The sequence below is a fragment of the Scyliorhinus torazame genome, chromosome 8 (genome assembly GCF_047496885.1).
Source record: "Scyliorhinus torazame isolate Kashiwa2021f chromosome 8, sScyTor2.1, whole genome shotgun sequence".
Classification (NCBI taxonomy): domain Eukaryota; kingdom Metazoa; phylum Chordata; class Chondrichthyes; order Carcharhiniformes; family Scyliorhinidae; genus Scyliorhinus; species Scyliorhinus torazame.
Window position 1 is genome coordinate 280,687,864 of NC_092714.1, and position 25,620 is coordinate 280,713,483.

The 25,620-nt window shown below is 49.1% G+C and overlaps 1 protein-coding gene across 2 annotated transcripts in view; it reads right to left on the reverse strand.

Annotated features, from left to right (window-relative positions):
- LOC140428684 (short transient receptor potential channel 4-associated protein-like) overlaps window positions 1–25,620 on the reverse strand; it is a 140,874-nt gene that overhangs the window by 62,113 nt on the left and 53,141 nt on the right. Inside the window, exons 3-5 of one of the 2 annotated variants that reach the window (XM_072515416.1) lie at window positions 22,888–23,004; window positions 17,777–17,834; window positions 7,799–7,854 (exon numbers count right to left, since the gene is read on the reverse strand). In XM_072515416.1, coding sequence (XP_072371517.1) covers window positions 7,799–7,854; window positions 17,777–17,834; window positions 22,888–23,004 — 231 coding nt within the window. Of the gene's footprint in view, window positions 1–7,792; window positions 7,855–17,776; window positions 17,835–22,887; window positions 23,005–25,620 lie in introns of both variants that reach the window. The other variant, XM_072515415.1, reaches the window with a different exon arrangement.

The window sequence follows — 25,620 nt, forward strand, 5'->3', positions numbered from 1 at the left end:
ACTATATCCGGGCAAACAATACTGAAAACGAGTGCCAGGTGGTCATATTGCTCACCGCCTGCGGCCCGCATAAGTTTGGGGTGATTAGGAGCCTTACGTACCCAGCTGCGCCGGACACCAAAACGTTTGATGAACTTGTGAATATAGTGGGGCAACACTTTAACCCAACCCCGTCCACGATAGTCCAGCGTTACCGGTTTAATACCGCTGAGAGGACCCCTGGAGAATCCCTTGCCGATTTTTTTTAATCCAGGCTACGCAGGATTGCGGAATACTGTGACTATGGTGAGACCTTGTCAGAAATGTTACGCGACCATTTGGTTTGCGGTAATAACAATGCAGCAACCCAGAGAAAGTTGTTAGCGGAGCCAACATTGACTTTTCACAGGCAAGACAAATAGTCTTGTCCCGAGAGAGCGCAGAGCGAGGGTACAGGAGCTACAGGGAATGGAAGTGCATGCCTTGGGGCGCAACCCTTTTCGCCAAAAACGTCCCCCCGCACTCCTGCGGTACCTTGGGCGAGGCAACGACCGGACCGACGCCAGTGGCCATCGGACATTCCTCCCCCGAAGGGAGCCTTCTCCAGAGCCAATGGATGAGGAGCCATGTCAGTGTCAGACTTGTAGGCGCCGACCCAGTCGCGGACGGCGGTCCTGGGGACGCCAGAGGCGCCGTCGTTCCGACCGAAACTGGGACCAGCCCAGGGGCCGTAACTGGGACCAGCCCAGAGGCCGTACCTTCCATGTGGGATGAACCTGCGGCAACTATTCCCGAGGACGTGGAGACGGAGGACGACTGCCTGCAGCTGCATTGTGTGGCAGCTCCCCGTGTGGCCCCCATTAAGGTGACAGTACGGGTCAATGCCACCCGCTGGAGATGGAGTTGGATACTGGCGCAGCGGTCTCCGTGATCGCCCAGAGGACATTCGACCGCATCAAGCAGGGTATACAGACCCTTACATTAACCGATACACAGGCCAGGTTGGCCATCTACACGGGGGAACCATTGGACATTGCAGGAACTACGATGACCGGTGTTGCTTATGGACGCCAGGAGGGGCGTTTCCCACTTATTGTAGTGCGTGGCCATGGGCCCAGCCTGTTGGGTCGGGACTGGGTTGCGCCATTGCGGTTGCAATGGCAGCACATCCTCCAAACAGTTTCTGGAGGGTTGACTGAGGTGCTAGGACGATACCCAGAGGTATTCAGCCTGGGTTGGGAAAATAAAAGGGGCCGTAGCCCGTATCCAAGTTGAACCAGGAGCCACGCCGCGCTATTTCCGGGCGCGCCCAGTGCTTACGCTTTGCTCGAGAAGGTAGAAGGGGAGCTCACTCGTTTGGAGAGTTTGGGTATTATCAGGCCCGTCCGTTTTGCTGACTGGGCAGCACCAATTGTACCAGTAATGAAGCCAGATGCCACAGTTCGCTTGTGTGGCGACTATAACTTAGTGAATACAGTTTCCCGACTCGACCAATACCTAATGCCTCACATAGAGGGGTCTCTACGCGAAACTTGCAGGTGGACTCTCATTCACAAAATTAGATAGGAGTCACGCCTACCTGCAGTTGGAGCTGGACCTTGCCTCCCGACCATATGTAACAATTAACACACACCGGGGCCTGTATGAATGTACACTGTTGCCCTTTGGAGTATCCTCTGCCTGCCCAATTTTTCAACGTGTTATGGAGGGCATTTTGAGAGGTTTACCACGTGTGGCTGTCTACCTAGATGACGTGTTGATTACAGGGACGGTCGGAGCAAGAGCATTTGGAAAATCTGGAGGCTGTCCTTAGACGCCTTTCGGAGGCTGGAGTCCATTTACGTCACACAAAGTGCGTATTTCAGGCAAAAGAAGTAGTCTACCTAGGTTATCGGGTGGACCGCGAGGGTCTGCACCCCGTCGCAGAGAAGGTGCGTGCAATTCAACATGCCCCACCCCGACTGACACTTCGCATCTTCGTTCTTTTCTCCGGTCTCGTAAACTATTACGGGAAGTTCCTCCCCAATCTGGCAACTACGCTGGCCCCCTTGCAGCTGCTGCTAAAGAAAAATCACACCTGGGTTTGGGTCAGCCGCAAGAAACCGCTTTCCGGCGGGTAAAGCAACAATTGTCGTCGTCTGGGTTACTAACCCACTATGATCCGGGAAAGCCTTTGCTCGTCACGTGATGCATCCCAGTATGGTATTGGGGCCGTCCTGTCCCACAAGATGGAGAATGGGGCCGAGCGACCGATAGCTTTCGACTCCCGCACATTGACTGCAGCGGAGAAAAAGTACGCGCAGACCGAGAAGGAGGGCCTGACAGTGGTTTCCGCGGTTGAAACGCTTCCACCAGTAGGTGTATGGCCGCCATTTCACTATCGTGACTGATCATAAGCCCCTGCTGGGACTCTTCAGAGAGGATAAGCCAATACCGCCCATTGCTTCTGCACGGATCCAGCGCTGGGCTTTGTTGCTTGCTGCATATGAGTATTCTCTGGAGCACAAACCAGGTACGCAGATAGCAAATGCCGACGCACTGAGCCGATTGCCTTTATCGACCGGCCCCATGTCGACCCCCACAATCGGTGAGGTGGTTGCAACCCTAAATTTATGGACACCTTGCCTGTCACGGCATCACAGATCCATGAGTGGACCAGACGGAGCCAGTCTTGTCAAAGGTTCGGCACATGGTCCTGTATGGTGGGCAGCATAGGACAGCTCCCAGGCGAGTTGCGGGCATTTTCCTCCAAGCGGTCAGAGTTCAGCGTGGAAGACGGCATCCTCTTGTGGGGACACGCGTGATTGTCCCGGAAAAGGCCAGGAGCTGATATTATCAGACTTGCACAATGGGCATCCGGGCGTGACCAAGATGAAAATGTTGGCCCGGAGTTATGTCTGGTGGCCAGGCCTCGACACCGATATTGAGAAGGTGGCCCAAAACTGCTCCATTTGCAGGAGCATCAGAAGCTTCCACCGGCCGTGCCCCTACATCACTGGGAATGGCCAGGCGGCCTTGGGCACACTTACATGCAGATTTCGCAGGCCCTTTTCAGGGATCCATGTTCCTTCTACTAATTGACGCCCAGTCCAAGTGGCTGGAGGTGCATAACATGCAGGGGACAACGTCCTGCGCAACAATTGAAAAGATGCGTTTATCATTTAGTACGCATGGCCTCCCCGAGGTGCTGGTCACGGATAATGGCACTCCATTCACGAGGTGAGGAGTTTGCTAGGTTTACAAAGATGAACGGCATCCGCCATATCCGCACTGCCCCTTACCACCCGGCTTCAAATGGGTTGGCAGAGCGTGCAGTGCAAACATTCAAAAGAGGCCTAAAGAAGCAGTCTTCCGGATCAACGGACACGAGACTGGCTCGCTTTTTGTTTACGTACAGGACCACCCCCCATGCAGTGACTGGGGTAGCTCCCGGAGAAGTCCTAATTGGCCGAAGACTTCGCACCCGCCTTAGTATAGTCTTCCCGGACATTGGCGCAAAAGTACGCCGCACACAAGAACGGCAGGGACAGGGATTGTCTCGGCATCGTCCGATTCGGCAGTTTGCGCCCGGTGACCCAGTATTCGTGCGGAATTTTGCTGGTGGTGCCCAATGGGTTCCTGGTGTAATCTTTCGACAAACGGGCCCTATATCTTACCAAGTGCAAGCCAGGGTTGTCTCCAGCGAAAACACGTAGACCACGTCGCGTCCAGAAGATCATCCCCTCAAAAGATTCCCCGTCCCCGGAGCTCATTTCAACAGCGCAAAGACCAGAGACAAGGAAGGTAGTCCTCAAAATCTTCCACTGGTGCCTCACTCGAAGCCTGCGCAGGTCGTTACAGAACCGAATGGAGATAGAGACGCTGACATGACGGAGGGCAGCAGACTCTGACTCCGAGATGGAGACACAGGATGCATCAGAGGGGGAATCCTCAGGTCCACAGGCCGTGGATGTACAACCGCGCCGTTCATCACGGAAGCGCCGGTCTCCGTCTCGTTACACGCCGCTTGATCCAGCGCCCGCGTGCAAATGGTGTCCGGCCTGCGGCCAAACGAGTTTGACGCCTTCCTTCGCCAGGGTCTTCGGTGGATTCCTTGGACTTTGGGGGGGGGGGGGGGGGGGGGGGGGGGGGGGGAGGGATGTTATAACCTGCTACTTACGATTGGCTGGGGACTAATGACTATCCCACAATCCTATGGAGTATGAACTTCCCCAATGAGGGGGGGGCAGAGAAACTCCTAGTATAAATAAGCTGGCCAGTTCAGGAACCAGCAGGAAGGAGAAGGTAGCAAGGGAAGTTACTGCTACTGTTGTGTATATATTATTATAGTAAATAAACGTTATTACTTTGTATCCTTAAAACTAGTGCTGGATTCTTCGTGGCCCTTACAAAAGAATCCTTTACACCAAGAAGCTGTGGAAGAATAGTCCTTGGAAATTTTCAAGGCTGAGATTGATAGGTTTTAAATCAGTGGGGGAATTAAGGCTTTGGAGAAAAGACAGGAAAGTGTACTTAGATTAGCCAAGATCTTATTAAATGGCGGAGCAGGCTCAAAGGTCTGAATGGCCTGCTCCTGTTCCTATGTTTTATGGGCTTAATATTCTCTAATTAGAGGAGTAAAAGTAAAGCGAGTAGTTTTCAGGTCAGGTCAGGGCAGTTGGGGCCCTGTGGAATGTTCTTGTGTGATGTGAGGGGTCAGGGATATTTCCAGTGATCCAGGGAGACTAAGAGTGCAGTTACCAAAACTCCATGTGTCAGAGCTGCAGTCACTATGGAGCATCCGCAAAGGGGAGATCTTCATGGATAGTATCTACAGTAAGGTAGACACAGTAAGGCAGATAAAGAATACATATGCAGAGTAAAATCACCAGGCAGGAAGTGCAGGAGCCCCCAGGGTTTATCTTCCTCTCGAACAGATTTTCCATTTTGGATACTGATACGGGAAGGGGTTTGGTTAGCTCAGTTGTGTTGCTAACTTGCTGTTGTCTCTTAATTGGGCTCGGTTTAATTACGTTTGCTCAAGAGTCGCCAGGTATCTTTCAATACCGCCACAAGGTTCAAAACCGAATACTGATCAAAGACTCGATACACCAGTTAGTAAGTTCAAAAGCAATGCTCATTTATTTAGTCAAATCTACTCATGCAAAAAAACTCTACAACCTAAACTATTATTACTAAAAGCCTATACTTAGCTTCGGGTGCCCACTCAGTCAGAGGAACAATGGCCGTTGCTCGGTTCTGAGGCTGTTGGGTTGAGCTGTTTACAGGATAGCAACTAGGGAGCGTCTATCTCATAGCGTGCGTTGACTTGGAACTTACTTGGTCTGGTGTAGCTCCTCGCTGAGAGCAAAGGCCAAGAGAGCGATCTGCTCTTGGGAGCCCTTTTTATATCCAAAAGGGGCTTTGCGCGCTTTTGGGCGGGCCTTGAATTTGGCCCCAATTAATTGGGCCGTTTCCCAATCGTCCTTATCGATTTTCCTCCAATAGAGGGGTGGGTTCCCTGGTTGCTGGCCGTGTCCTAGGTGGCCGTTGGTTTGCTTTGTTTTAGTCTCCTCTGGCGGCGGGATGTCTGGCTTAGCATGGTTTACCTAAATGTTGACTTTTGTTCCCGGGGATGGCTCATTAGTATGTACATAGCTTAGCAGTACCGGTCCTGTCTGAGAGCCAAGGCTCTAATCAACAGACAGACCTTGCACCTGCTTGCTTTTTCGGTATTGTCCAATTTTCCCTGCATTCTTTGCAAGTGTCCATTTTGTAATTGGGACGTGGCCATCCCAGATGGCTACAGTTGCTAGGATGGTTCATGATGCGAGCGACCCCAACAACACGGATTCAATTATCATACCAACTGTTTATTCTTGAAGGAACTGCCTTCTCAATCCTGCCTCTCGCCTGAGGTGTGGTGATCCGCAGTTTAAATCACCACCAGTCAGCTCTCAAAGGCAAGTCCTAAATTGTTTTACAAGTACATTAGGTAGGGCTCATTAAGGACCACAATGGTAATTTGTGTGGGGAGCCAGAAGATGGAGGGTCCTAAATGAATACTTTTGGATCAGTGTTATACTCGTGAGAGGGGTGGTGTGGGTTCAGAAATCAGGGCGAAGGACTGTGATCAGATTAAAGAGATCAACAGTCAGAGGAGGTTCGGAGTGGTCTGGCAGGCTTAAAGTAGACAAATCGCCAGGGCCAGATGAAATGTACCCCCGGCTGCTGAGTGACGCTGGCAATAATTTTCAATTCCTCTTTGGCCACAGGAGAGGTGCCGCAGGACTGGAGGATAGCCAATGTGGTGCCTTTTATTCAAGTAGGGAGGAATGGATAAACCGGGAAACTACCGGCCAGTCAGTCTAACCTCAGTGGTGGGGAAACTATTGGAAGCAATTCTGAGGGGCAGAATTAATCTGCATTTGGAGAGGCAGCGATTAATCAAGATTAGACAGCATGGTTTTGTTAAGGGGAATCATGTCTGACCAACTGGACTGAATTTTTCCAAGAGGTGATCATGTGTGTGGTGAGGGAAATGCATTTGACACAGTCTACTTGGGCTGCAGCAAGGCTTTTGATAAGGTCCCACATGGGAGACTGACAGCAAAGGTAAGACCCATGGGATCCAAGGAAATTGGATCCAGAATTGACTGAGTGGTAGGAAGCAGAGGAGGATAGCAGAGGGATGGTTTTTTGACAGGAAGCCTGTGTTCAGTGGGGTCCCGCAGGGATCAGTGTTGGGCTCTTGCTGTTTGTGGTTTATATAAATGATTTAGATTTGGATGTGGTTGAAAGCACCTGGGCAAAAAGCAAAAACACAAAAAGGGCACAAAAGTCTGGGAGAAGCAAAGGAGACAGGAAGGTTGGGAAAAAATAGGCGCTAAGATAGGGAGACGGAAAATAAAAACATTGCCCCCAGTAAAGGAAGAAGACAGGGGTAAGAATCAGGAATCATTAAACTGAAGAAAAGGGGAAACCGGCTCCAATATTATATTTGGCACACAAGCCAAGGCTTGTAAACTTCTTAAACAAATAAAATTGTATTTAACGCTTGCTTGACATGATAAGAGGTTTTAGAGATAAAAGGCTTTTGCAAGAGAGCAGTAGAGTTGGAGAAAATATGCGGTGTGCCTCAAAAATGTTTTATAGTCTACACGTGTACCATGATGTAAAAAACGTTGGGAACCACTGCTCTACCCAAAGCTAATCCAGTTTAATAAGCTCAAAGATAAAGTGCCAGCCTTGGCTCAGCGGGTAGCACACTCACCCGTGTCAGAAGTGTGGGATCAAGCCCCAACTCTAGGCTAACAAGACAGTGCTGGGCTGAGGGACCACATTGTTAAGAGGGACTGAATGCACTGCATTGCTGGAACTGCCATCTTGCAGGCGAGACATTCAAATGACCAGATGCCTTCTCAGTTTAACCCGTGTAGCAGGGAAATTCTCTCCAATTTCTTGGCAATATTATCCCACAATCAGCATCACTAAAGCATATTGTCCTGTATGTTGCTGTATGGAAATCAGCTACGATGGTGCCCGTTAGTCATAGCACTCAAAAGGCTATTCGATCATTATCTAAAGGAGCCAAGGATTGCCAGAATATAGGAAAGAGGGACATGGATTGAGACTATTTGGGTTACTCTTCAAAACCGCTCGTGCAGATTTGACGGGACGAAAGATCTTTCTAGATGCACTGCTCTATGATTCCAGCTTCCTGGTTTGTAGAGGTATTGGCTTTGTACAGTTCTCAAATCAGACTACGTCAGATGAGATTTTTTTTTAAACTGTTCTTTGTAATGTTATAGTTGCAGAAGGCAGACCTACTCACACTTACACAGATACACGTGTTGTATAATATGCTTAGACAATCCTTTATCAAGTCTTCACTCACTGCAAGACAAAAAAAAGCCATTATATTCAGCAAACCTAGCTTCTATTTTAACTTCGTATTTTCATTCAACAAATTTTCAACTATTTTACAATACAAAACCCCCCAAACCACATCCCCACAACAGTCAACGGTAACCATCTCCCGAAAGTGGAGATGTGGATGAACAAACCCCAACAACTGTACAATCCATCACTCATCAACCCTCAGAACAAACTTATAATCTTTTCCAGCGTCAGAAGCTCCTGCAGGTCCCCCGTCACGCCGAGGCACAGGGTGGAGACGTTGACCTCCACCCCAACAAGAGCCGCCTATGAGCAATCAGCGAGGCGAAGGCCAGAACATCTGCCTCCCCCCACCACCTGCCTGCAACTCCAGCTGGTCCGACACCCTGAATATGGCTTTTAAGGGACCGGGCTCCACGTCCACATGTAAACCCCCGGAAATGGTGCTGAACACAGTCCTCCAAAACCTTTCCAGCTTCGGGCAGGACCAAAACATATGAACATGATTTGCAGGGCCCCTCTCACACCGTAGCAGAGGTTTCTTTCCACAACCCCATCAACTCCGCAAACATCTTTGCGAAGTACTCAGTCGGCTTCGGGCCCTCCACCCCCTCAGGCAGGCCCATGATTCTCAGACTTTGCCTCCTCGGTCTGCTCTCCAAGTCCTCCACCTTAGCTCAGACTCCTTATTGACCTCCGCCACACTCTGCAGCTCCTCACCCATCGAGATGGACTGGTCGCTGTGCTGCGACAGAGCCTCCTCCACCCCCTTCAACCTCTCTCCTTGCTCCAGCGTCTTGACCAATGTCTTTGTCACTGCCGCCTTTATCGGGGCAATTGCCTCCTCCAGCCACTCCTTCATCGCAGCCATCATCTCCCTCTGCAGCACCTCCATATGATTAGCAAACAGCCTCTCGAACTCCACCGACAACACCTCGGTCAGAGTTTCCACTGAGAGGGGAGCAGCCCCACTCAGCCATCTTTCTTCCTACAGGACTTTCAGCCTCACTCGATGAGGGACTTTCACTCGCCCCCAGCTTTCCAGCACCCTTCTTCTGGGCCTTTGACATGTCACATCTTCCTTATAACTTCCCACACCAACCCATTCACAAACTATCCCTGAGACCGGGCACAGAAATCCAAAAACCAGAAACTCTAGCAGGAGCCACCTAACGTGTGACTACCACCTTCATGTCACCACTCAAAGTCCCCATAACTTAGAACATTTAATAAATTTGGAAATCCTTTCTTTTGCAAAACCAGGCCAAAAACATCTTGAAAAAGGATTTACTGTTGATGTGACTGAAAGGTTCGCCTTTTTCTGAGAATCGCACATGTTGTTGCAGCATGGACCCACAGTAAATCGACTGTAACACAATAGGTTACTCTATTTAGAAATTAATGGAAGCAAAATCAATCCTCATAATGCAATACAGCAGTATTCTGAAGGAATACAAGTGAAAATATTAGCAACCTAGAAAAATAGGAACTGGAGATCATTCATCCCTCGAGCCTATTGTGCCAATTATTTTGATCACAATCAGTACATCATCTCCATCTACCCGCCTTTCATCTAAACTCCCCGACAGCCACACCCAAAACCTGTCTTCAATTTCAATTGATTCCCATCAGCCACAGCTTTTAAGGGGGAACTATCTTGAACAAATGTTTCCCAATTTCACAGGTTATATCCCTTTTATTTATCTAGGCTCTCCCACCACAGTAAACATTTCTCTTTTTCTACCCGATCAAATCCCTTTACCAATTTAAACAATTCGACTGGATAATCTTTGAAACCCAAAAGAATGCATGTCAAGTTTATGCAACTTGTCCACAATTTAAGTCTTTCACACCCCAATTTTCACTCTGCTGAATCTGCATTGCAAATTGCAACAAAGGTTTTGTTAGTCCTACAATGACCTCTATGTGATACAGGCTGGAGTAGAGTTAAACATCATGCTTTAATGTACACTAACTAACAGTGCTGTTCCTGTGCAACTGAGTCGGCAGTATATTAAATGATAAGCAAATAATGCAAACCGTTTTTTCCACAAAACACAAGCTGATTAGGATTGTAACCTTCCTAGACTCCCATTAAAGCAAAGTATCTCCAACTATCCTACTCCAGTTATTGGAGGACAGATGTTACCATTGCACTATTCAGCGATCTTGAGAATTACATACTCTTATCAGAATCCTGCCAAGCAGCCGCTAGGCTGAACTCTTCAGACAGCATTCGAATTACATATGAACATAGAAATTAGGAGCGAGGAGGTCATTCAGCCCTTTGAGCCTGTTCTGCCACTCAATATGATCATGGCAGATCTGACCTCAACTCCACTTTGCTTCCTACCCCCATACGCTTTGACTCTGCGGTCAATCAAGAGCCTATTAACTCAAAAATATTCAATGAGCCTGCCTTCACTGATCTCCGGGGGGGGGGGGTCCCACAGTCTCATGACCCTCAGAAAAAAAAAATTCTCATCAACTCGGTCTTAAATAGGGGTGGCACGGTGGTTAGCACTGCTGCCTCACAGCGTTGAGGACCCGGGTTTGATCCCAGCCCCAGGTCACTGTCCTTGTGGAGTTTGCACATTCTCAGTGTCTGCATGGGTCTCACCCTCACAACCCAAAGATGTGGTGGATTGGTCATGCTTTGGGATATAAAAAAAAATTGGGTGCTGTAAATTTATATTTAAAAAAATACTGTCATAAATGGGACACTCCCTGTTGTTAAACTGTGTCCCCTTGTTCCAGTCTCTCCCACAAGTGGAAATGTTCATTCAGTATCCACCCTTTAAGTCCCCTCAGGATTCTAGATGTTTCAAAATTGCCTCATTCTTCTAAACTCAGATACAGGCCCAACCTTTCATCAGGGATGACCCCCTGAATGAACCTTCTCTAAAACTTTCTAATACAGTCATGTCCTTTCTTAAATAAGATGAAAACTGTACACAGCACTGTGGTCTCACCAATACAATAGTAATAAAAACATCCCTATTTTACATTACCTTGCAATATAACTATTTAATTTGTCTTCCTAATCACTTGCTGTACCCGTGTACAAACTTCATGTGATTCATGTACCAGCAGCCCCCCCCCCCCCCCCCCCGCCCCCCCCCCCCCCCCCCCCCCGATCCCTCTGTACTTCGGAATTCTGCTATCTCTCCCTATTTAAGTAACATGCTGCGTTTTTCATTCTTCCAGCCAAGGTAGACTCGTTTACTTCTTCCCACATTATACTCCATCCGCCAAAACTTTGCCAACTCACTGAAACTACCCTTCCCCTAAAGATTTCATAGAAATCTAATTCTTTCCTACTGGAATATATCTTAGCAGAGTGTTATAAAATATCTCCTTAAATGCCTGTCACTGCATCTCTATCTAACCTAATTTTCCAGTTTACTCCAGTCAGCTGTCTTCCCATCCTCATAATTGCCCTCACTTAATTTCAAAACACAAATCTTAGACACACTCTTCCCGCCCTCGAACTGAAGGTGAAATTCTTTCATGTTATGATCACTGTTACCCAAGGCCATCTCGCTCTATTGTACTGATATCACCCTTAATTAACACAGCTATCAAACCACATTTTTGAAGCATTATTGTTTTCTATTTAAGTGTCTGATCTTTATGCATTATCCTAAAGCCAGCCCATAATTAAAGCCTTGCATGTTAGGATGATGGCCTGAGAGTAACCAGTCCTTTTTCTCGGCAGATTTGTCAAACTCCAGTTTTTAAACTTCACATACGCTCTCCAGCCAAAGTTCTGCAGCAAGGCAACCTGACTTTTTGGACCACTTGAAAATATTCGAACACCCACCTGGGCCAATATTTTTTTTCCTGTGCTCATCTGTACCCACCTCAGAGTCATCTACAAACTTGGATGAAGGAATAGAGTTCTCCACCCAGGCCATTGATAAACATGGAGAAAGGCTTGAAGCCCCAGTAAAGATCCCTGGGGTTCATTACTAGTCACATCCTGCTAACAAAAGTTTATTATTGCTGTATGTTTTCTTTTTTTTTTAAATAATATTTTATTGAAAATTTTTGGTCAACCAACACAGTACATTGTGCATCCTTTACACAACATTATAACAATACAGATAATAATGACCTTTTTTATTTAAACAAGAACAAAAGAAAACAACAACAAATAAATAAATATTAAATAACAAAAATAAAAACTAGCCCTAATTGGCAACTGCCTTGTCTCAGGCCACACACCACCCCCCCCACCCCCCAAGTCCTGGGCTGCTGCTGCTGCCTTCTTTTTTCCCCCATCTATCTTTCCGCAAGATATTCGACGAACGGTTGCCACCGCCTGGTAAACCCTTGAGCCGACCCCCTTAGGACGAACTTAATCCGCTCTAACTTTATGAACCCCGCCATATCATTTATCCAGGTCTCCACCCCCGGGGGCTTGGCTTCTTTCCACATTAGCAATATCCTGCGCCGGGCTACTAGGGACGCAAAGGCCAAAACATCGGCCTCTCTCGCCTCCTGCACTCCCGGCTCTTGTGCAACCCCAAATATAGCCAACCCCCAGCTTGGTTCGACCCGGACTCCTACTACTTTCGAAAGCACCTTTGTCACCCCCATCCAAAACCCCTGTAGTGCCGGGCATGACCAAAACATATGGGTATGATTCGCTGGGCTTCTCGAGCACCTCGCACACCTATCCTCCACCCCAAAAAATTTACTGAGCCGTGTTCCAGTCATATGTGCCCTGTGTAATACCTTAAACTGAATCAGGCTTAGCCTGGCGCACGAGGACGACGAGTTTACCCTGTTTAGGGCATCTGCCCACAGCCCCTCCTCGATCTCCTCCCCTAGCTCTTCTTCCCATTTCCCTTTTAGTTCGTCCACCATAGTCTCCCCTTCATCCCTCATTTCCCTATATATATCCGACACCTTACCGTCCCCCACCCATTTCTTCGAGATGACTCTGTCCTGCACCTCTTGTGTCGGGAGCTGCGGGAATTCCCTCACCTGTTGCCTCGCAAAAGCCCTCAATTGCATGTACCTGAATGCATTCCCTTGGGGCAACCCATATTTCTCAGTCAGCGCTCCCAGACTCGCGAACTTCCCATCCACAAATAGATCTTTCAATTGCGTTATACCTGCTCTTTGCCACATTCCATATCCCCCATCCATTCCCCCCGGGGCAAACCTATGGTTGTTTCTTATCGGGGACCCCCCCAATGCTCCGGTCTTTCCCCTATGTCGTCTCCACTGTCCCCAAATCTTCAGTGTAGCTACCACCACCGGACTCGTGGTATAGTTCCTTGGTGAGAACGGCAATGGGGCTGTCACCATAGCCTGCAGGCTGGTCCCCCTACAGGACGCCCTCTCTAATCTCTTCCACGCCGCTCCTTCCTCCTCTCCCATCCACTTACTCACCATTGAAATATTAGCGGCCCAATAATACTCACTTAGGCTCGGTAGTGCCAGCCCCCCCCTATCCCTACTACGCTGTAAGAATCCCTTCCTCACTCTCGGAGTCTTCCCGGCCCAAACAAAACCCATGATACTCTTTTCTATCCTTTTGAAAAAAGCCTTCGTGATCACCACCGGGAGGCACTGGAACACAAAGAGGAATCTCGGGAGGACCACCATCTTAACCGCCTGCACCCTCCCTGCCATTGACAATGCTACCATATCCCATCTCTTGAAATCTTCCTCCATCTGTTCCACCAACCGCGTCAAATTTAGCCTGTGCAATGTGCCCCAATTCTTAGCTATCTGGATCCCCAGGTAACGAAAGTCTCTTGTTACCTTCCTCAACGGTAGGTCTTCTATTTCTCTACTCTGCTCCCCTGGATGCACCACAAACAGCTCACTCTTCCCCATGTTCAATTTATACCCTGAAAAATCCCCAAACTCCCCAAGTATCCGCATTATTTCTGGCATCCCCTCCGCTGGATCCGCCACATATAGTAGCAGATCATCCGCATATAAAGATACCCGGTGTTCTTCTCCTCCCCTAAGTATTCCCCTCCATCCCTTGGAACCTCTCAGCGCTATCGCCAGGGGCTCAATCGCCAGTGCAAACAGTAATGGGGACAGAGGACATCCCTGCCTTGTCCCTCTATGGAGCCGAAAATATGCCGATCCCCGTCCATTCGTGACCACACTCGCCACTGGGGCCCTATACAACAGCTGCACCCATCTAACATACCCCTCTCCAAACCCAAATCTCCTCAACACCTCCCACAGATAATCCCATTCCACTCTATCAAATGCTTTCTCGGCATCCATCGCCACTACTATCTCCGTTTCACCCTCTGGTGGGGCCATCATCATTACCCCTAACAGCCTCCGTATATTCGTGTTCAGCTGTCTCCCCTTCACAAACCCAGTTTGGTCCTCATGAACCACCCCCGGGACACATTCCTCTATTCTCATTGCCATTACCTTGGCCAGGACCTTGGCATCCACATTGAGGAGGGAAATTGGTCTGTAGGACCCGCATTGTAGCGGATCCTTTTCCTTCTTTAAGAGAAGCGATATCGTTGCTTCTGACATAGTCGGGGGCAGTTGTCCCCTTTCCTTTGCCTCGTTAAAGGTCCTCGTCAGTAGCGGGGCGAGCAAGTCCAAATATTTTCTGTAAAATTCAACTGGGAATCTGTCCGGTCCCGGGGCCTTTCCCGTCTGCATGTTCCTAATTCCTTTCACCACTTCTTCTACCGTGATCTGTGCTCCCAGTCCCACCCTTTCCTGCTCTTCCACCTTGGGAATTTCCAGCCGATCCAAAAAATCCATCATTCTCTCCCTCCCATCCGGGGGTTGAGCTTCATACAATTTTTTATAAAATGTCTTGAACACTTCGTTCACTCTCTCCGCTCCCCGCTCCGTCTCTCCTTCCTCGTCCCTCACCCCCCCTATTTCCCTCGCTGCTCCCCTTTTCCTCAATTGGTGTGCCAGCAATCTGCTCGCCTTCTCTCCATATTCATACTGTACACCCTGCGCCTTCCTCCATTGTGCCTCTGCAGTGCCTGTAGTCAGCAAGTCAAATTCCACATGCAGCCTTTGCCTTTCCCTGTACAGTCCCTCCTCCGGTGCTTCCGCATATTGTCTATCCACCCTCAAAAGTTCTTGCAGCAACCGCTCCCGTTCCTTACTCTCCTGCTTCCCTTTATGTGTCCTTATTGATATCAGCTCCCCCCTAACCACCGCCTTCAACGCCTCCCAGACCACTCCCACCTGAACCTCCCCATTGTCATTGAGTTCCAAGTACTTTTCAATGCATCCCCTCACCCTTAGGCACACCCCCTCATCCGCCATTAGTCCCATGTCCATTCTCCAGGGTGGGCGCCCTCTTGTTTCCTCCCCTATCTCCAAGTCTACCCAGTGTGGGGCATGATCCGAAATGGCTATAGCCGTATATTCCGTTCCCCTCACCCTCGGGATCAATGCCCTACCCAACACAAAAAAGTCTATGCGTGAATAGACTTTATGGACATAGGAGAAAAACGAGAACTCCTTACTCCTAGGTCTACTGAATCTCCACGGGTCCACCCCTCCCATCTGCTCCATAAAATCCTTAAGCACCTTGGCTGCTGCCGGCCTCCTACCAGTCCTGGACTTCGACCTATCCAGCCTTGGTTCCAACACCGTGTTAAAGTCTCCCCCCATTATCAGCTTTCCGGTCTCTAGGTCTGGGATGCGTCCTAGCATTCGCCTCATAAAGTTGGCATCGTCCCAGTTCGGGGCATACACGTTTACCAAAACCACCATCTCTCCCTGTAATTTGCCACTCACCATCACGTATCTGCCCCCGTTATCCGCCACTATAGTCTTCGCCTCGAACATTACCCGCTTCCCCACTAATATAGCCACCCCCCTGTTTTTCGCATCCAGCCCCGAATGGAACACCTGCCCCACCCATCCTTTGCGCAACCTAACCTGGTCTATCAGTTTCAGGTGCGTTTCCTGTAGCATAACCACATCTGCTTTAAGTTTCTTAAGGTGTGCGAGTACTCGTGCCCTCTTTATCGGCCCGTTAAGCCCCCCCACGTTCCACGTGATCAGCCGAGTTGGGGGGCTTCCCACCCCCCCCCTTGCCGGTTAGCCATCATCTTTTTCCAGCTTCTCACCCAGTTCCCACGCAGCTGTATCTCTCCCAGACGGTGCCCCCCCGCCCATCCTTTCCCGTACCCACTCCCCCCTTTCCCCAGCAGCAGCAACCCAGTAATTCCCCCCTCCCGCCCCCCCCCCCCCCCGCTAGACCCCCCGCTAGCGTAATTACTCCCCCCATGTTGCTCCCAGAAGTCAGCAAACTCTGGCTGACCTCGGCTTCCCCCCGTGATCACGGCTCGCACCGTGCGACGCCCCCTCCTTCCTGCTTCTCTATTCCCGCCATAATTATCATAGCGCGGGAACCAAGCCCGCGCCTCTCCCTCGGCCCCGCCTCCCATGGCCAACGCCCCATCTCCTCTCCCTCCCCACCTCCCCCCATCACCACCTGTGGGAGAAAGAAAAGTTACCATACCGCAGGATTAAAACATAAAACCCCTCTTCGCCCCCCCCCCATTCGCCCCACCACTTTGCCCAAACGTTCATTTTCATAATCCAATCATTCCAATTTTTCTTCTACAATAAAAGTCCACGCTTCATCCGCCGTTTCAAAGTAGTGGTGCCTTCCTTGATATGTGACCCACAGTCTTGCCGGTTGCAGCATTCCAAATTTTATCTTCTTTTTGTGAAGTACCGCTTTGGCCCGATTAAAGCTCGCCCTCCTTCTCGCCACCTCCGCACTCCAATCTTGATAAACGCGGATCACCGCGTTCTCCCATTTACTACACCAAGTTTTCTTCGCCCATCTAAGGACCATTTCTCTATCCTTAAAACGGAGGAATCTCACCACTATGGCTCTGGGAGTTTCTCCTGCTCTCGATCCTCGCACCATAACTCGGTATGCTCCCTCCACCTCCAACGGACCCGTCGGGGCCTCCGCTCCCATTAACGAGTGCAGCATCGTGCTCACATATGCCCCGATGTCCGCCCCCTCCACACCTTCAGGAAGGCCAAGAATCCTCAAGTTGTTCCTCCTTGCGTTGTTTTCCAGTGCCTCCAACCTCTCCACAGATCGTTTCTGGTGTGCCTCCTGTATCTCCGACTTCACCACCAGGCCCTGTATATCGTTCTCATTCTCTGCTGCTTTCGCCTTCACGACCCGAAGCTCCTGCTCCTGGGTCTTTTGTTCCTCTTTCAGCCCTTCAATCGCCTGTAATATCGGGGCCAACAACTCTTTCTTCATTTCCTTTTTTATCTCCTCCACGCAGCGTTTCAAAAACTCTTGTTGTTCAGAGCCCCATATGAAACTGCCACCTTCCGACGCCATCTTGGTTTCTGCTTGCCTTCCTTGCCGTTGTTCCAAAGGATCCGCTGCAATCCGGCCACTTTCCTCTCCTTTTTCCATCCGTGTCCAGGGGGAACACCCTTCTGGTTTACCGCACGGTGTTTTTAGCCGTTAAAATTGCCGTTGGGGCTCCTATCAAGAGCCCAAAAGTCCGTTCCACCGGGAGCTGCCGAAACGTGCGACTCAGCTGGTCATCGCCGCACCCGGAAGTCGCTGTATGTTTTCTAACACTAAAGCAAATTTTCTCATATCCTACAGTTACTTCCATTTTTACATAAAGTCATTCAGCCCAAGTTCCACGTTCAATGCATAAGCAGTTGACCATTTCCTTTGTGAACCTCATCAGAGTTCAAATCTTCAACCCAATTCAAACAAAAATACATTTTTGCGACATTCCTCTTTTTTCAAACCTTCCTGAGCCACACACACTCAGAGCTACACGGACACATGAGCAATACTCTCTATTAGCTCACATCTGCCACCAGGATGTGGTGATCCCCCCAACACACACACCACCACCACCAAGCACAAGAAATGTCTCAATATTCTACTCACTTTTCTGTTTCTTCTTCTGTGGTGCAAGTGTTGGCCTCATAAGGATTTCAACTAAAAGCTGTAAAAGTGAAAAAAGCATGGAACATATCAAAATACATGCAATTAAAAGCTTCTCACAGCTCAAGAAAAAAAAGGACTTTTGTTTAACAGCTCGGACAAAGGCAGACTTGGTTATGTCGAGTCTTTGTGCAGAATCCTTTGGGTGTTGCAAGGTTAAAATTGCTTTATAAAGCCCAAATCAGAAGCTGCTGCGTCCCATTTAGTTTCAATGCCTATAACATTTGACACCCACACAGAAATCTGGAGCAACTACATCTGGTGTCTACACTGGGAGCTCTTCCGGGGCAGGTGTGACCTGTATAAGATGGACGGGTTGCATCTAAACCGGAGAGGCATAAATATCCTGGCCGCGAGGTTTGCTAGTGTCACACGGGAGGGTTTAAACTAGTATGGCAGGGGGGTGGGCACGGGAGCAATAGGTCAGAAGGTGAGAGCATTGAGGGAGAACTAGGGAATAGGGACAGTGTGGCTCTGAGGCAGCGCAGGCGGGGAGAAGTTGCTGAACACAGCGGGTCTGGTGGCCTGAAGTGCATATGTTTTAATGCAAGGAGCATTACGGGTAAGGCAGATGAACTTAGAGCTTGGATTACTACTTGGAACTATGATGTTGTTGCCATTACAGAGACCTGGTTGAGGGAAGGGCAGGATTGGCAGCTAAACGTTCCAGGATTTAGATGTTTCAGGCGGGATAGAGGGGGATGTAAAAGGGAGGCGGAGTTGCGCTACTTGTTCAGGAGAGTATCACAGCTATACAGCGAGAGGACACCTCAGAGGGCAGTGAGGCTATATGGGTAGAGATCAGGAATAAGAAGGGTGCAGTCACAATGTTGGGGGTATACTACAGGCCTCCCAACAGCCAGCGGGAGATAGAGGAGCAGATAGGTAGACAGATTTTGGAAAAGAGTAAAAACAACAGGGTTGTGGTGATGGGAGACTTCAACTTCCCCAATATTGACTGGGACTCACTTAGTGCCAGGGGCTTAGACGGGGCAGAGTTTGTAAGGAGCATCCAGGAGGGCTTCTTAAAACAATATGTAAACAGTCCAACTAGGGAAGGGGCGGTACTGGACCTGGTATTGGGGAATGAGCCCGGCCAGGTGGTAGATGTTTCAGTAGGGGAGCATTTCGGTAACAGTGACCACAATTCAGTAAGTTTTAAAGTACTGGTGGACAAGGATAAGAGTGGTCCGAGGATGAATGTGCTAAATTGGGGGAAGGCTAATTATAACAATATTAGGCGGGAACTGAAGAACATAGATTGGGGGCGGATGTTTGAGGGCAAATCAACATCTGACATGTGGGAGGCTTTCAAGTGTCAGTTGAAAGGAATACAGGACAGGCATGTTCCTGTGAGGAAGAAAGATAAATACGGCAATTTTCGGGAACCTTGGATGACGAGTGATATTGTAGGCCTCGTCAAAAAGAAAAAGGAGGCATTTGTCAGGGCTAAAAGGCTGGGAACAGACGAAGCCTGTGTGGCATATAAGGAAAGTAGGAAGGAACTTAAGCAAGGAGTCAGGAGGGCTAGAAGGGGTCATGAAAAGTCATTGGCAAATAGGGTTAAGGAAAATCCCAAGGCTTTTTACACTTACATAAAAAGCAAGAGGGTAGCCAGGGAAAGGGTTGGCCCACTGAAGGATAGGCAAGGGAATCTATGTGTGGAGCCAGAGGAAATGGGCGAGGTACTAAATGAATACTTTGCATCAGTATTCACCAAAGAGAAGGAATTGGTAGATGTTGAGTCTGGAGAAGGGGGTGTAGATAGCCTGGGTCACATTGTGATCCAAAAAGACGAGGTGTTGGGTGTCTTAAAAAATATTAAGGTAGATAAGTCCCCAGGGCCGGATGGGATCTACCCCAGAATACTGAAGGAGGCTGGAGAGGAAATTGCTGAGGCCTTGACAGAAATCTTTGGATCCTCGCTGTCTTCAGGGGATGTCCCGGAGGACTGGAGAATAGCCAATGTTGTTCCTCTGTTTAAGAAGGGTGGCAGGGATAATCCCGGGAACTACAGGCCGGTGAGCCTTACTTCAGTGGTAGGGAAATTACTGGAGAGAATTCTTCGAGACAGGATCTACTCCCATTTGGAAGCAAATGGACGTATTAGTGAGAGGCAGCACGGTTTTGTGAAGGGGAGGTCGTGTCTCACTAACTTGATAGAGTTTTTCGAGGAGGTCACTAAGATGATTGATGCAGGTAGGGCAGTAGATGTTGTCTATATGGACTTCAGTAAGGCCTTTGACAAGGTCCCTCATGGTAGACTAGTACAAAAGGTGAAGTCACACGGGATCAGGGGTGAACTGGCAAGGTGGATACAGAACTGGCTAGGCCATAGAAGGCAGAGGGTAGCAATGGAGGGATGCTTTTCTAATTGGAGGGCTGTGACCAGTGGTGTTCCACAGGGATCAGTGCTGGGACCTTTGCTCTTTGTAGTATATATAAATGATTTGGAGGAAAATGTAACTGGTCTGATTAGTAAGTTTGCAGACGACACAAAGGTTGGTGGAATTGCGGATAGCGATGAGGACTGTCTGAGGATACAGCAGGATTTAGATTGTCTGGAGACTTGGGCGGAGAGATGGCAGATGGAGTTTAACCTGGACAAATGTGAGGTAATGCATTTTGGAAGGGCTAATGCAGGTAGGGAATATACAGTGAATGGTAGAACCCTCAAGAGTATTGAAAGTCAAAGAGATCTAGGAGTACAGGTCCACAGATCACTGAAAGGGGCTCCACAGGTGGAGAAGGTAGTCAAGAAGGCATACGGCATGCTTGCCTTCATTGGCCGGGGCATTGAGTATAAGAATTGGCAAGTCATGTTGCAGCTGTATAGAACCTTAGTTAGGCCACACTTGGAGTATAGTGTTCAATTCTGGTCGCCACACTACCAGAAGGATGTGGAGGCTTTAGAGAGGGTGCAGAAGAGATTTACCAGAATGTTGCCTGGTATGGAGGGCATAAGCTATGAGGAGCGATTGAATAAACTCGGTTTGTTCTCACTGGAACGAAGGAGGTTGAGGGGCGACCTGATAGAGGTATACAAAATTATGAGGGGCATAGACAGAGTGGATAGTCAGAGGCTTTTCCCCAGGGTAGAGGGGTCAATTACTAGGGGGCATAGGTTTAAGGTGAGAGGGGCAAAGTTTAGAGTAGATGTACGAGGCAAGTTTTTTACGCAGAGGGTAGTGGGTGCCTGGAACTCGCTACCGGAGGAGGTAGTGGAGGCAGGGACGATAGGGACATTTAAGGGGCATCTTGACAAATATATGAATAGGATGGGAATAGAAGGATACGGACCCAGGAAGTGTAGAAGATTGTAGTTTAGTCGGGCAGTATGGTCGGCACGGGCTTGGAGGGCCGAAGGGCCTGTTCCTGTGCTGTACATTTCTTTGTTCTTTGTTGTTCTTTGTCTATTCAATAACCCATGTGGAAAGTGTATGCGAGTGAGGTCAGAGGGAACACAAGAACCTAACAAATTTGAGCTGGGGGACAGGAGGTGAGGGCATGGCTTAACTCTGACATCCTTCATTCTGGGGCAGTATATTCACAGTAACAGGCAAGGATCACATATGAAGAAGGGTCAAACTGGACCTACTGAACCATAACCAGCCAATGCCTTCGAGGGTAGCAAGTGGGTGTATAAAATCTAGCTTCAAAGAGGCACTTTTGAGCTGTCTTAAATATCTGATTTAACAACTTGCCTGCAGCATTATTTTCACCTTACTATTAACAGCTTTCACTTCTACCATGTATAACCCTAGATGTCATGGGATATACAGGATTGGATAAAGAAAAAAAGGAGGCTTTTGGCAGAATCAGGGGGCTCAAAACAGTGGATTCTCTAGAGGAGTATAGAAAATGCAGGGGGTACATTAAAAATAAATTATGAGAGCGAAGGGAGGGCATGAAAAAATACTGGTAGGCAAACTAAAGTAAAATCCCAAGGAGTTTTAAAAATACATTATTAATAATAATAATAATAATCGTGATCATCACAAGGCAGGCTTACATTAACACTGCAACAAAGTTACTGTGAAAAGCATTCCGGCGCCTGTTCGGGTACACGGAGGGAGAATTCAGGATGTCCAATTCACCTAACAGCGGGTCTTTCGAGACTTGTGGGAGGAAACCGGAGCACCCAGAGGAAACCCACGCAGTCATGGGGAGAACGTGCAGACTCCGCACAGAGTGACCCAAGTCGGGAATGGAACCTGGGACTCTGGCGCTATGAAGTCACAGTGCTAACCGGTGCTACCGTGCCACCCTAGAATCTAGAATCGCACACACGGGGAGAAGGTGCAGACCCCGCACAGGCAGTGACCCAAGCCGGAATCGAACCTGGGACCCTGGAGCTGTGAAGCAATTGTGCTATCCACAATGCTACCGTGCTGCCCTCGGCTGAATTCAGATGGGCTGAATGGCCTCCTTCTGTACTGTAAATTCTACGTTACCTGTTTTCCCCCATATCCCTCAATACCTTTAGATAACAATGATCTATTTTTATTTAGTATCAATTACCATTTGCAGGAGAGATGTGGAAAATTCTACCAACCTTTGCATGTAGAAGTATTTCTCATTTCACTTGTGAAAGGCCTGGCTCTATTTTCCCCCTCCCCCTAATCTTAGACTCCTTAACCAGCATTCCCATTAAATCTTCAGAACTTCACTGACTAAGGGAATTTGTGCAGAGCAGTGTCTAACACAGATTCAACTTACTGAGAAAGTCCTACACTTTAAAAAGTAAAAGTGGATCAGTACTATTGCATTGGCAGGTAGGGGCAGTAGCTAATCAGGACTGTGACTCCTCCACTCTGACCACTCAAGATTTGACTTGTCAGAGAAATTCCTTTGGCTGTTCAGCATGCTCCAGACGTTAGCTATCATTGTGTAGCAATGCAGCATCACAATTTTACAGTGTCACTATTGATACTCTTAGTCTGATTGGTCTCAGCTAACCCCTGTCCCTCCCCTCTTACACAAAGGATTTCAGACAGTATTTGCGTCAAAATAATCCCTAACGGGTCTCCAAAGTATTTCAATGCAACACTTACATCGACTCCGCCGAACAGATCGAAGACGTGAGTGTTGGGAAATTTGGACTCCTGCGCACCTTTGCCATCCTCGGTCACAAATGCCATTGCCTCCATGGAGAGAAGCGGAGCAATTTCCTACACATAAAGGGGATGAAAAAGGAATCATCAACATCTCAGCAGACCAAATCTCAAGCAGCACAATCCTTTCACCCAACATGGCTACAGTGGCCAAATACTCTCTGCTCACTGGCTGGGATTACAAGATCAGACAATACCCAACCAGTTTATAGATTTAAATATTTTTTTCTTTCGGATGCAGATTGACCAGTTGTGTATTTCCATCATTTTCATTTCCTGTTTATTTCAGACTTTGAGAAATCTTTGTTTTCTCCATTACAATGGCGATCCATAATTGTACGGTTAGTGAACAGGGGCTGGTTTAGCACAGTGGGCAGGGCAGATTCAATTCCCGTACCAGCCTCCCCGAACAGGCGCCGGAATGTGGCGACTAGGGGCTTTTCACAGTAACTTCATTGAAGCCGACTTGTGACAATAAGCGTTTATTAATAACATAAGGTGCAAAATATAAGCGGAGGTGACACAGCACAAGCTCGGCAAGAGGTCACTCCAACAGGAAAGACTCCCAGGAGATGGACTGGGATAACGTGTCCATCTTCTTACTTAGCAATCCTCACCTTACAAACAGTGACTCTGCAGCCAAGAAAGAATATGAAACAGAGTTGGTAACAGTCACCAGAGAACTGGTGCTCAGAACATCAGCCAGGATAATCCAACAAAACTGCTTATCTTCAAACACCGGTTAATGGCTGCACTGAGTGATACAGCAACTTGAATACGAAAAGGAAAATCCGCCATTTGATTCTGTAATGAGCACAATCGGTAATATTCACAGAATCTTTAGTACAGAGGTTTATCTAGCCAGAGTTTGCACTGGCTCTCTGAAAGAGCATTTCACCGAGATTCACCCCCCTGCGTTATCCCTGTAACCTTTTCAGATAGCAATCCATTTCTTCTCATATGGCTTGAGAGATGGCCGGAGGGAGGGCTTCCTTAAATTCCCAGGGCACGGCACCTTAACTCAAGTTAGGTGGATTGGCCATGATAAATTGCCCTTGGTGTCCAAAGGAGATAGGGTCACGGGGATAGGGTGGAGGTGCTGGGTCCCCGGCACTGTGAAGCAACAGTGCTAACCACTATGCCACCATGCCGCCCCGAGACAAGTAGTTAGACAAGTTGCAAAAAAACGTTTTGGATTGGGGGAGAGCAAATTTTAGTAAAATAAGGCAGGATGTGATTGCACTGGAGCGGGTGCAGAGGTGATTCACCAGAATGTTGCTTGGGACGGAACATTTAAGTTCTGAAGGCTTGGGTTGTTTTCGCTGGAGCAGAGAAGACTGAGGGGCGACCTAGTCGAGGTGTACACGATTATGAGGGGCATGGACAGGGTGGATAGGGAGCAGGTGTTCCTCTTCGATGAAGGATCAGTTACGAGGGGACAAAGGTTGAAGGTGGTTTAGGGCGGTTGAGAGGAAAAACCTATTTACTCAGAGGGTAGCGGTGGTCTGGAATGCATAGCCTCTCTCTCGCCTGCCGCTGCTTCGCGGAAACTCTCCCCCCCCTCACCTGCCGCTGCTTCGCGGGAACTCTCCCCCCCTCACCTGCCGCTGCTTCGCGGGAACTCTCCCCCCCTCACCTGCCGCTGCTTCGCGGGAACTCTCTCCCTCTCACCTCCCGCTGCTTCGCGGGAACTCTCCCCCCCTCACCTGCCGCTGCTTCGCGGGAACTCTTTCCCCCTCACCTCCCGCTGCTTTGCGGGAACTCTCTCCCTCTCACCTCCCGCTGCTTTGCGGGAACTCTCTCCCTCTCACCTGCCGTTGCTTTGCGGGAACTCTCTCCCTCTCAGCTGCCGCTGCTTCGCGGGAACGCTCTCCCTCTCAGCTGCCGCTGCTTCGCGGGAACTCGCTCCCTCTCAGTTGCCGCTGCTTCGCGGGAACTCGCTCCCTCTCAGTTGCCGCTGCTTCGCGGGAACTCGCTCCCTCTCAGCTGCCGCTGCTTCGCGGGAACTCTCTCCCTCACCTGCCGCTGCTTCGCGGGAACTCTCTCCCTCTCAGCTGCCGCTGCTTCGCGGGAACTCGCTCCCTCTCAGCTGCCGCTGCTTCGCGGGAACTCTCTCCCTCTCACCTCCCGCTGCTTCGCGGGAACTCTCCCCCTCTCAGCTGCCGCTGCTTCGCGGGAACTCTCTCCCTCACCTGCCGCTGCTTCGCGGGAACTCTCTCCCTCTCACCTGCCGCTGCTTTGCGGGAACTCTCTCCCTCTCACCTGCCGCTGCTTCGCGGGAACTCTCTCTCCCTCACCTCCCGCTGCTTTGCGGGAACTCTCTCCCTCTCAGCTGCCGCTGCTTTGCGAGAGTTCTCTCTCTCTCTGAACTCCTGCTGCTTTGCGAGCGTTCTCTCTCTCTCTCTCTCTCTGAACTCCTGCTGCTTTGCGAGAGTTCTCTCTCTCACCTCCTCCTGCACAAAAGGCTGCTGCACAAGATAAAGGTGCATGGTGTTATGGGTAAAGTATTAGCATGGATCGAGGATTGATTAACTAATAGAAAGCAAAGATTGGAGATAAATGGGTGTTTTTCTGGTTGGTGATCTGTGGCTAGAGGTGTGCCTCAAGGATCAGTGTTGGGTCCGCAATTGTTTACAATTTACAGCTGAGTCCACAAAGAGATCAGTCATGATC